The 12,388-nt window shown below is 38.0% G+C and overlaps 1 protein-coding gene across 2 annotated transcripts in view; it reads right to left on the bottom strand.

The window, feature by feature from the left end:
* Positions 1-12,388, bottom strand: part of NCOA7 (nuclear receptor coactivator 7) — a 154,003-nt gene that overhangs the window by 41,849 nt on the left and 99,766 nt on the right. The window contains exons 9-10 of one of the 2 annotated variants that reach the window (XM_049654302.1): positions 7,481-8,526; positions 6,472-6,640 (exon numbers count right to left, since the gene is read on the bottom strand). In XM_049654302.1, the coding sequence (XP_049510259.1) occupies positions 6,472-6,640; positions 7,481-8,526 (1,215 nt within the window). The remainder of the gene's footprint in view (positions 1-6,471; positions 6,641-7,480; positions 8,527-12,388) is intronic. The other variant, XM_049654303.1, reaches the window with a different exon arrangement.

Here is a 12,388-nt window from a genome sequence, read left to right as displayed (position 1 = left end):
ATTCATGTAAAATAAGGTAACTGGATCTTGTGATACTAGCTTCAAAGGAAGGAATATTGTCGGGTTTTGTTTGTTTGGGGCCAGATAGCCACTACAGCACATGAAAGTTCATTCTAATAATGAGCGAGTACTAGAAGCAGCCTGCACCTTAACCCACTGCAAGTTATACTCTCTAACATTAGAGAAGGGACATTTTAGTCAAGCTCTTCGCTTCTATTCAATGTTCTGACGAGATCACCTCAATTCAATTAATGAGCACCTGTGGAGTATCATCCATAAAATATCAGTCACGTCCTCTCCTCGTAATTACTGAGACACATCTCCTCAGATGGAGGGCACTTCGGCAAGGTCCGAGGATATGAACAAATTTGGGGATGCTGCAAATTTTCATCACCTCACTAGTCAAGACAGGACTTTGAATGTTTCTGGTATTTCCCATTTGTGTTTCAGTGAACTGTCAACCTAAATAAAGGACATAATTAATGCAGTCTCAGCTGCCTGCTGCAGTGTCTGGTTATAAGAATGGGACTGAAATCAAATGGATTTGAGTATGAATCACAGATTTGATATTTGCCAGTTTGAGCAAGATGTCGAAAACCTGTTATGTCCCACTTTCCTCATTTGTAAAATGAGGAATAACACTACATGCCTCACAAAACTCTCATGAGTTTTAAGTGAAATCACCCATGCAAAGGACCGTCCAGAGTCCCGTGCTGGGAAAGAGTCAAGGAGGGCACAGACTGAGTACACTGCCTGCCCTCACAGCCCTCTCACAGCTGGGGAAAGTGAAAGTGTGCTCATGGGTGCATTTTGCACTTTATTTCTGAAAGGATTACAAAACTGAGCTTTTATGAAGTGCTTGGGAACATCAGTTATTCTTTATAGAAGAAAGTATCACCCTTTCTAAAACATAATCGACTTAACTTATACATGAGGAGTTTATTCTAAATGTGGGCAGGCACAAAATACAACTATCATATAAATCGAAGTGCTTGATGACCTTAATTAGAGGCTGATTAGAGAATATGGTATTTTAGAATAATTATTAAATATGTATTTGCATATCAAGGTATAAGTAAATTTTTATTATTAAAGGAGTCACCTAAAATAAACAGCCTCAAGCCACTACTGACCTTACTTTATATCAAACGAATGTCAAATAACAAGCACCCACTCAACTTTAAAACAGTTTTAAAGCTGCATTTTCTTCCTTACCAAACTGACAGAAATAAAGAATCCTACGACTCAGATTTCCCATCATGTGGGGAAAAGGGTACTCTCATGCTGTTGGTGTATAAGTGGTCATACACTCTCATGTGCCCTAGACATAGACTTTGACTTGGTAAGAGTACCTGAAGGACTTTATGAAGATGTTTAATGTAGCACTGCTTATAATGGCAAAAAATTTGGAACAACCTAATATCCAAAGCAGGAGCATGATTAAATCATCCTGGGAAGGTAATGGAGGGGTGCTAACTATATTTTTAATATAATATAGCATCTCATGTAGAAAATGTACATATTAAGTGGGAAAAAAGCAGACTGCAAAATAGATTCTGCTTCCCCAAACTTATCTGTATGTTCAAATGTTGCTAAGATTACCTTAGCACAATTGTTTTCAAGTTAAAAAAATTTTTTAAATACCCACAGGCTCTCTCCTTTTCTCCTATTAGCTTATTACATGAATCACACTAACCAATTAATTCAGCTTGGGTTTAACATTTATGCATGACTTCACAAATTGTGCACAATTCCTGTTATTTGATTCCATTTCCATTGTATTTTAAAAGTTGGATTATATGAAATCAATTATTATAATACACTTCAGAGATTGAGACCATAAGTAACTGGGAAGAAAAAACAAGTTTCAATCTGAACAGGAATTATTGGTTCTTTCTAAAAAAGGAAATAATCTCTTAGTATTAAGAGAAAAAAAGACCATTATATTTTTTACCTAGAACAGTATCCAAATCTATGGAATACAATCATATCAAGTCTCTAAAAATTCTAGGAACTGTTTCAAGAGCTTTTCACAAGCTTCTCAAGGTACACTCCTGGTCTTATTTACCTAGAACTAGACCAATACCTGCCAGGTCTTATGCACTCAGTAAGTGTTTGTTCAAACAATACTTAACTGCTTAATGCTCACAAATGACCCATTTTTCAAACTAAGAAACTATGTTTCAAATGGATAAAGTATTCATGCTCAGGCACAGTATTCCTAGGGATTCTCATTCATCACTGCCTGATTGCGTGACTCATTATCCCACTGGCCAGAGCAGGGCAGCCCAACTCCATACCTCTCTAAGGGCAGGGCATGAGACTTCCTATACTTCAGACACCTTTTAGCACAGGCTTGTGCAAAGTAAAGGGGCAAAAAAAGAAATGTTTGTCAATACCATCAACCTTAATGTTTGTAGTATTCTATCAATGTAGGAATTCCCTGCAGATAAATTATTTCTTTAGAAAAAAAAAAGTGTTGTTGTTATAGATATGAAACAATAGATTAATAACAAAGTTAAAATTTTTTGATGAAATCTCTGCAAAAAAGAATTAGGGTTGAGTAAAGGAAACAAAGTACATGCAGATGACTAAATTACTGTGAATACAATGGCGTATAATCAAGTTTTAAGTAATCGAATCCCTAAATTATTTGGCTATTATGGTTCATAATCACTTTCAGAATGGCATATAGGATTGGTCTGATAGTCTAACACTTGACCAGTGGTTCTCAGTGTGAGGTTATTTTGTCCTTCAGGCAATTTCTTCCCTCAGGCAATGTCGGGAGACACTTTTGGTTGTCACAGCTGGGGAAGTACTACTGGCATCTCACGGGTAGATGCCACGGATGCTGCTAAACATCCTATAATGCAAAGCACATCCCTTAAATAATCAAGCAGCTCCAAATGTCAGGAGGGCCAAGGTTGAGAAATACTGTAGTAGACGATTTATACAAGGTGAAACTCTCCACTGTCCTCAAGTTTAAATTAGCACCAAGAGCAAGAGTAGGAAAAGCCTGGATGCCCCAGGTTCTGGACACTGCAACTTTCCCAAGCACACTACTGTCATCTGCAGCCAATTCAAGAGAAGTAGGTGATTCTGCAAGCTGCAGTGGAGACAGGGAGGTAAGGTAAAACGTGACATGCACTTTAACCTTCAGTGAATGTGCACATGTCTCCAGTAGCAGCATTCAGGAGTGCAAGAAGAAAGTACCAGCTTTCCTGGGTCCCCAGGGGTCCTAGATCTTCTGACAACTTCTGCCAAGTTAAATAAAGTTATTATTAAAATAAAATTATTATTAGATAGTTTTGTACCTAAAATTTAGTAACAAGGATCCCAAGAAAACTCATCCCAAACAAAGATAAATACAGACTATATGTAGCTTTCCCATCCCTGCTTCCCCTGCCTCCCACCCTCCCCATTTTCTTACTTGGTAGATTATTCATTTGGTGATGGCATTATGGAAGCCATAGAACACATTGTAAACAAAGAAGGGACTATTTTGGTAGAGTTATTTCCTAGTAATAATAACAAAAGGGGAAAAAACAAACATGTTTTAGAAGTATCAGGAACAATAAAGAGGAGTAAAACGTTTGTGAAGCTACGTCAATATCAAAATTATTAACCTCTTGTGACAAGGAGCTTCGAATGCTGGAGGAGTCAAAGAGACCTCCCATGAGAAAACTGCTGTTGAAACTCCAACGTGTGAAAGAGTCTATTAAATAAAAAAGCACATAGAAATGCCCAGCTTAATGTAACAAGGGAATCCAGAAGTTATCATCAGAGAGAGGGAAGCATTGCATGCCATGTCTTAGCTCCTTAAGGACCCTGATGATCCTGAAGTCTAAAACAAACATGACTTTTTCTTATTTCTTATGTGCACTTGGAGTTCTAGGTGGGTATTAACTATAGAACTGCTCTGTCTTTCCTAGACTTAAACTAAAATGTGGCTTCCTATAGGGTAGGTAGATAGGGAAACACATAAAAGAACAATTAAAACAAAAATTTCCTAACATCTATACAAAGAAATCCATCATTAACACAGTGAGATATAACGCCTCCCAGAAAATGTTTGGTTAATGAATAATTAGTTCAAGAAAGAACATTAAGTGTATCAGGTTAGCCAAAGACCAATAAGTCACAGACACTATAAAATACAACATAATGGAATTTAACAAGTGATCCTACTCTAAAAAGCCCACAAAACCCACCTGTGTAAGAGGTCAAAGTATTTCAGCATTACAGGTTTCTTCTGGATTAAAAAAATGACAGTAATATAAGAACTACATGTGTGGGCCTGCTATACTTATTCTAGAAGAGTCCTTGGTACAGTTTCATTAAAGATAAAATAGGAAAAACATCCAAATTTCCTTATGTTAGAAACAGTACATTTTCAAAGAAAAAGTGATATGTATAATTGGCAATTTTTCTGGTAGACCCTGAAGGTCCACAGCACCAAAAATGTGGCTGCAAGTTTCAGTGCCTTGCTTTCCTCATCTATACAATCAGGAGTTGGCCTAAATCTCTAAGGTAGAGTCAAGTGTGAAATTTGATTTTAGAACTTTAATTTTAACAGGGCTTTAGAAATTACATTGCTTCTATTGAAATATTAAAAAAAATTTAACGTTTATTTATTTTTCAGACAGAGAGAGATAGAGTGCAAGCTGGAGAGAGGCAGAGAGAGAGGAAGACAGAATCTGAAGCAGGCTCCAGGCTCCACGTTGTCAACAGAGTCCAACGTGGGGCTTGAACCCACAAACCGTGAGATCATGACCTGAGCCTAAGTCGGACGCTTAACTGACTGAGCCACCCAGGCGCCCCTGATGAAACATTTTTTTAATAATTTTTTTTAATGTTTATTCACTTTTGAGAGAGAGCGAGCGTGAGTGGGAGAGGGGCAGAGAGACAGGGAGATGCAGAATCCGAAGCAGACTCCAGGCTCTGAGCTGTCAGCACAGAGCTCAATGTGGGGCTCAAACCCACGAACCATGAGATCATGACCTGAGCCCAAGTCAGACACTTAACCGACTGAACCACCCAGGTGCCCTGAAACATTTTTAAATAATAAAAGACGATAATTTTCTTTTCATCTCCCTAACATTCTGAAAGTTTCAGTGAAATACTCTAGGGGGTGCAAGCATAGGTAGAAAAGTATAATACTTAAACATAAAAATTACGTTGAATGTCCGTGTTAACATGGGTTTGTGTCTAAGACAAGAAACAGATATTGGCAAATTCATTAATTAAAATCCTATTAACTATTTTTCATGTTAAACTATAATTTATTAAAACAGGACAACTCCCTTGATGACAATTATTCTGGATACTGATCAACCAGAAGGTGTGCCCTTGCTTGGAATTTTATTTTCCTTTATTAACAATTCATGCTTAAGGAAGCTTAAGGCAGGTGTGTTAGCCAAGAGGTCTGCCCAGGTGATAATGTTAATGACTAGGTAGGAACAGGAAAAATGTGTGAGTTTTACAATTTTATTTTATTTTTTTTTAATTTTTTTAATGTTTGTTTATTTTTGAGAGAGAGAGAGAGAGAGAGAGAGAGCGAGCAGGGGATGGGCAGAGAGAGAGGGAGACACAGAATCCAAAGCAGGCTCTAGGCTCTGAGCTGTCAGCACAGAGCCGAACATGGGGCTCGAACTCACAGACTGGGAGATCATGACCTGAGCCGAAGTTGGGCGCTTAACCAACCGCCTGAGCACCTAGGTGCCCCGAGTTTTACAATTTTAAAAAACTGACTGGAAGGCCTTTGTAAAGACATTTTTATTCTACCACATATACAAAAGGAAAACAATTTTTTCCAAAGATAGTATCTCCTAATTATTTTTATTATAAAGATGTCCTTAGTGATGGACTGCCAAAAAATTTCAATGCCACTATCCCTGTTGGCCTAGACTGTCACATAACTGGTAAAATATCTCCTTTAGCAATTTAAAAATACAAATCTCTCTAGAGGTGTACAGTCAGCTCCTTGAACCCACCCAAGGGACCTCACATCACACTTCTCATGCTGCTGTGTCACAAATACTCTCTCCTTAAGGCCAGAGCAAGCTTTAGTTCCCTAGAATAATAAGCACTTTAAGAACTACAACCATGCCTCTCTACTGTCCTTAGGTTTAGATCTGCTCCACGGTATCCTTGTATTCTTAACAGAATTGCACTTCTAATTAGCAGCACCCGAGAATACCTAAATCTTCCTTCATTTAAAATTCAACTGGGTAGAAAGTTATAAAAGTGTTTCAGCACACAGTACTTATGATGACCTCAAATTTGCTGAATTGAAACTACTCATTAGCAGAAACTATTCAAAAAACATCCTTCTAGAAATTCTAACATATACAATTAGGAGAAATCTCTTATTCAAGAATAAGGTTAACTACTTTAAGATTAAAAAAAAAAAAAATCAAGACGCAGTTAGAATCTAATGGACCAACATTTTCCATTTGAGCCCACGCTTACCTCTCCCGAGGAACAGCAAACCAGTACTCTGGCTGCTTTCTTCGTTTGCCATACTGCTGGACCATGGCTGCAGTGTGAGTGGCAAAGGATTTTCTCATTGGTTTTCCTACTTTAATGCACAGAAACATGGGTGGGGTCTTGCTTTTCTCTTCTTTTGAAGGAAGTATATCTGAATCACATATGAAAAAAAACTTCCTCAATACTGACAGTATTAGTGAAAGTCAAACCCTTCAAATTACAAAGAAGAGTGTCTGATCTCCTCTTAGTGATAGAAAATCAAAACATAGGGGAAAAAAAATCCACTAAATTAGAACTAATCACATTTTCCAGACCTTCTTTAACACAAAAAGAAAAAGCGTTGGATGTTTCAGGTTGGTCTATATCATATAAGATGCTACCTACTGGGAATATGCATAAAAACCAACACAACATGACAATTCACAAGAATATATAGCCATGAAGGGTACTGAGGACCCACTTCCACCAGAAGGCAATTTAGTTTAGAATTGAAAGATCTTCAAAAACACTTCAAACCCCTGGGTCACCTGGGTGGCTGTCGGCTAAGCGTCCAACTCTTGATTTCGGCTCAGCTGGCAGTTTGAGAGTTTGAGGCCCGCATTGGGCTCTCCACCGACAGTGTGGAACCTGCTTGGGATTCTCCCTCTCGCTCTGCCCCTCCCCCCGACAAAAATAAATAAATAAACTTAACAATTTATAAAAAAATTTCAAACCCTTTATATTTGGAAATTCAAGGTAAAAAGGAAAGTTACTTGAATTTTTTTTTTTAAAGCAAACTACTTTTGAACTAGAAATCTAGGTCACAGTTCAAGGTCCAAAATAGATACTATTATACTGATGCTAAGTTTTTTCTCAATTAATGTATAAGTACAGATAAGCTCTATCCAGAAAAAGTTCTCAAATAATTATTCTAATTTTGCTTGCATTTGCAAGTTTCAGAAAGCCAACTATACAACAGAATATAAAGATACTTTAAACAAAAATGGCTTACCTTCAATGGGTACCTGAATTCTCTTTAACAGCCACAACTGAATTTCGGACTTATTATCCATTTGTGCGCCTTGGCAGCTGTTGTCCAGAGTAGATTCTGAAGAGATGTCTAGAGACTCTTTATTCATATCTTCTTCTGTGGAAGACGCCAGTTGCAGTGGGAGGGACACTCTCTCTTTCATCCAGGTTTTATCTGGCTCCTTACTGTCCTCAGTTGGGGGACCACCTACCTGGGGAAGAGAACTACTAAGGGTGATATCTATTCCCACTGGCTCAATACTTTTGCCATCACTTAATTCTGCCTTCTGCAAGTTTTCAGAGAACTGCGACCCTTCTTTGTTCTTATTAAGGTAATATTCAATGAGTTTAACTTTATCTAGATCTTCATGTATGTTCAGTGTGTTTTCCACCTGGCTTTCTGGGGAACCAGACTGCTTGTCCACCTCTGGCATTATATCTTGCTTCTCACAGGTTTCTAAATCTAGGGCCCCCTTCAGCTCAGCATCACTATCTGTTCCGGAAAAGCTCAGGGCTGACTGCACCTGCATTTTTGTAGTAGAACTGATTATTTGTGACTTAGCCTTCCTTAGCTCTTCTGGATCAAGAGTAAGGCACTCCTTTGAGGTGTCTCTTTTGTCCATTCCACTATCAGTTTGAGAAGACAGTTCTTCCAAGTCAACAAAGTCATCATCTTCCCCTAAAAGGGAATTTTCTTTGGCTATAGATTCAAATGCAGCACAAGTGTCAGAAGGTTCCTTGCTGACCCTAGTCATTGTGGTAGATCCACTGGTTGCCTCTGTGGAAGATTCCAGGGTCTTTAGTTTTCCTGATACAGAGCTATCTGAGGGTTTTATGTGTGTGTATTCTGTTGACTTCTCCAGAGGTCTTGTTGATTTGGAATCTGAAGTGATGGTTCTCTCTCCATTCTGCTGCCGTTTTTCCTTGTTGAGAGATTTGAACTTACTGAATGGGTTGATATCTTTTTCTGAAGCCAGGTCTTCCCATTCTCCAGGCCTGTACAGAGGACAAAGATCCTGAGGTAGGTCACTGTCGGGGGAAAAATGGTGGGTGCACATGGAATGTTAAAAACAAAACCAAAAACAAAATGGAGGAAAGGCAAAAACTAAAACATAAATATACCACAACTTAAATTTATGCGTAAATGATTTCAGAATAAGGAAATGAAATCAAGAAACTGACTTCAAAATGAAACAAATAAACTATAAGAAGGGGTAAAACAAAGGACCATGAGAGTCGCATATCCTACTAGAAGGACATGAATGATTTTTGAGGTCATTTATGAACATGGAGATGTCACCCACCAGATTTTTAATGATGAAATAATATTTCTGATATTCGTGAAGGAAAGGACAAAGGAAATGTTTTAGTACAATGACTTAAATTCCTTAACTATGCAAAGCTTTTCCTTTTTATAAGATAGCATATAAACCAACTACATTAATTCTTAATGGTTCATTGACTGAGTAGCTACTCATTTAACTGTTGTAGAAGTTACCAGCCCCAAACCCTAATTCTGAGTTTCATGACAAAGGATCTGATGTTTCCAATCACAGACGTCCTTCTCTTCCTGAGGGAGATGCAAGAAGCTTATAGCACCTGCTCCATTTCACACTTTAAAAATTTATAGAAAAGTAAACCAAATAAGCTCTTACTTATAATACTAAGTTTAAAATTCTTAATTTCTTTACTCATAACAATATCATTTTACTTTATGGTGATGGACGCTGGTTTATCATCTGAAACATACTGTCCCTTAACAACAGATGCTTTTCTACCCAGGTTTGAATGACACAAAAATATTGATTAAATATGTTCTCCAAAGTTGAAAATAAATGGTCAAGAAACATAATTTTTAAGCTATGACTGGAAAAACTTTGAGTAACCTGTATTTTCACTTACCTTAGTATTAACACTGGATTAAAACACAGATATATAAAACCCTCCTAAAAAATAACATTGTTAGATTTCAGAAATAATTTCTAAAAAGCCTAGATCATATTTAGGTAATACTTTATTTTTTTAAATTTACTGTCAAATTGGCTAACATACAGTGTATACAGTGTGCTCTTGGTTTTGGGGGTAGATTCCCATGATTCATCAATACTCTATCTATTTTTCTGGCTTTGAAATAATTATGGCCATAAGCCAACAGAGTACCAGGAAGTTCTCAAGTTATAAGACTATCTCCCCAAAGTTATTTCATAAATCACACACATGGAACATCCATGCTTTTTCCAATACAAATAAAAGCCTCCATAATTGTTAGGCTTTCATAAATGCTTTAAAAAAACTTCTTTAATTCATAATTCATTTCAATTCAATAAGCATTCATTGAGCCACTAAATGCCATATGCTAAAGGACGATCTTGACAATGTCTTTGTTCTGCAGGAACCTGCATGCACAAAAATGTTCTGCCCAACACTAGCATCCCGGGAGACATTAAAAATGCTTCCGTCCTAGAGTCAGATAAGTAGTGTAATGTGTCATAATTTCCATTTTAGGACCCCAAATTTAATTTGGCGTATTAGAGGTCATAAGAAGTCTTGCAACAAAGAAACCCAGTTCTTCACATACTTGGTTAATAAGCAAAACTTTCTTCCATGAACACCCAAGACCCTTTATCATCTCTTCCTGATCTAGCTTGACCCCCATGAATAGATGTGACTACACTCTGCTCAGCCTCTTACTATACCTTGTCTACCCCTCCCTTCTTGTTCATCTACCTAATCCAAGCGGGGATTAACTTGTTTTTTTGGCACCGTAGCTGCCAAGCACTGCTGGGGCAAAGTACACAGTGGTGTCAACGGTCTCTACTGTTAATGTTTTCCAGACTCAGCCAGACACCTAATGTTGATCAACAATCCCTTCAGTTGTTCCCTTCCTATTCTCTGTGGCTACAAAATGTCCTACACAAAAAATATAAAGCCTGAAGTAGAGGGTGGGGAGATTTCACTCACACTCACACACACACACACACTTTTAAAAACTATTTGCACATTGCAGTTACAGAATTTATACATGCTTTATCATACGATTTTTGGTAATAATGAAATTTTAAGATATTTCTAACTTTTAAACAATTGATGGGATTCTGAAGTCGATACGAATTTTGTATCACACCAATTTCGCTCACACATTCTATTTTGCCCATTGGTGCACATATTGTTCACTAGACTGAAAAGTCTTCACATACTTGCGTCCAAGGTGAGAATCAGTGAATAATTCTGAAAGAAACTGAACATAGTAGGAGCCAATTCTTAACTCTTCTCTTTCCCTCCAGCTATAGCATTAACTTCGTATCCCAGATCATTAAAAATCTCATAATGAGAGAAATCTTTCTGTAAAGACATACCTTCCTTTCCTAATATTAAAAAGAATACTTAACATCCTAAGCTGAAGATGTACAATAGTATTATCCCATTAGAAACCATCATTGGGCAAGAAATGCCCCCATTTGCCTGGTCATTCACTTCTAAACTTAACTATTTCTTTACTTTTCTTCTTTCTTCTTGTCACAGAGAACCTAATGTTCATTCCTTATTTCTAAAACTAGCTCCGCATGTCCTCCTCTCTGCCTCCATCTAAGATCCCAAGGTAGCGGGACACTCCCTCACGAGGGTTTTCATGGAATGCCGTGTGCAGTTCTATATGGTGCCATTTCGTTACCACATTTCTCCATCTGTCTTTTGCACCCAGTAGACTATAAGCTCCTCAAGGGCAGAGGCCATGACCCACTCATCTTCACATCCTTGTCACACAAGAGGCATGCACTAACATGAACTAGAAGCCTCGACTGCATGGACAAGATTCCCCAGAACAATGAACAGAGTTTCAGATATGAATTAAAGGTTCATATAACAGCTATACTTAAAAGGTATCAGGCTATTTTCTAAGAGTTTTAGTATATCAATACATTGAGTTCTTAAAACAGACTTATAAGCTGAAGAACACTCTTCATTCCATTTAACAGATAAGAAAACTGAGGCTTGGGACTGAGCAACTCATGCAGGTCATGGGGCTGTCAGTGGCTGAACCAGGACAACCCAGGCGGTGTGGCTCCAGAATTAATTCATCACACAGAACTGCCTGGCCTGCAACACTGCCTCCTACCTTCTCACTTGGATACTTTGGGCAGAATTTAGAAACTACCTCAGTGCCCATGCTCTGCGCTGGCTTCAGTGGCTTGGAGCTGAGTAAGGGCCAAGCGGGTCTGATGCCAAGGACTCTGAGAGTCCAGGGAGACCTGCTGGTATAAATTCCTAAGGACGATGTGTGTGGGTTAGTTCTCTAGCTGCCTGCCCTTCTTTTCATAAGTCCCAAGGGCTAGTTTCTCTTTGCACAATTAGGACCCACCGCTTTCCCTCTACCTTCCTATCATGGAGGTTTCTGAAGAATTTTACTACTAGGAGATCTAGAGAAACAAAACATTGATAAAGTGACAGTAGGAATCATATTATCCCTTAAATGAATTGATACCCTGAGCTTTCTTAACCCTCTTTCTCTTTCTTCATGGGAAGCTTCCTTTTCTCTCTTTTACAAAACAAAAACAAAACAAAAAAACCCTCAGTTTTATAAGGCAAAAATAATCAAGACTAAGATAATATTCATCTACGTTTCAGAAACAAACAGATCAGTATTGCTCCTTCTTCATACCACTTAGGGTGGTCTGGCTACGGCCGCAGTGGCCTCAGCACTCTCCACTCAGAGCTTTCTCTGCAGGATTTAGGGAACACCTGAGTTAGGAAGCCTGCCTACCCTAGAATTTGAATGAGAACAAAATTCAACTAAACTAAAGAAAAATACTATTCTCTTACTGGGAACCAGACTAAAATTCTTTCGGAGAAACTATTTCTTATTTCATTGATTCATTAAGAACATGCATTGCTT

Source organism: Panthera uncia (assembly GCF_023721935.1).
Source record: "Panthera uncia isolate 11264 chromosome B2 unlocalized genomic scaffold, Puncia_PCG_1.0 HiC_scaffold_24, whole genome shotgun sequence".
In the NCBI taxonomy this organism is placed as follows: Eukaryota; Metazoa; Chordata; class Mammalia; order Carnivora; family Felidae; genus Panthera; species Panthera uncia.
This window is presented reverse-complemented; position numbering and strand designations above follow the sequence as displayed.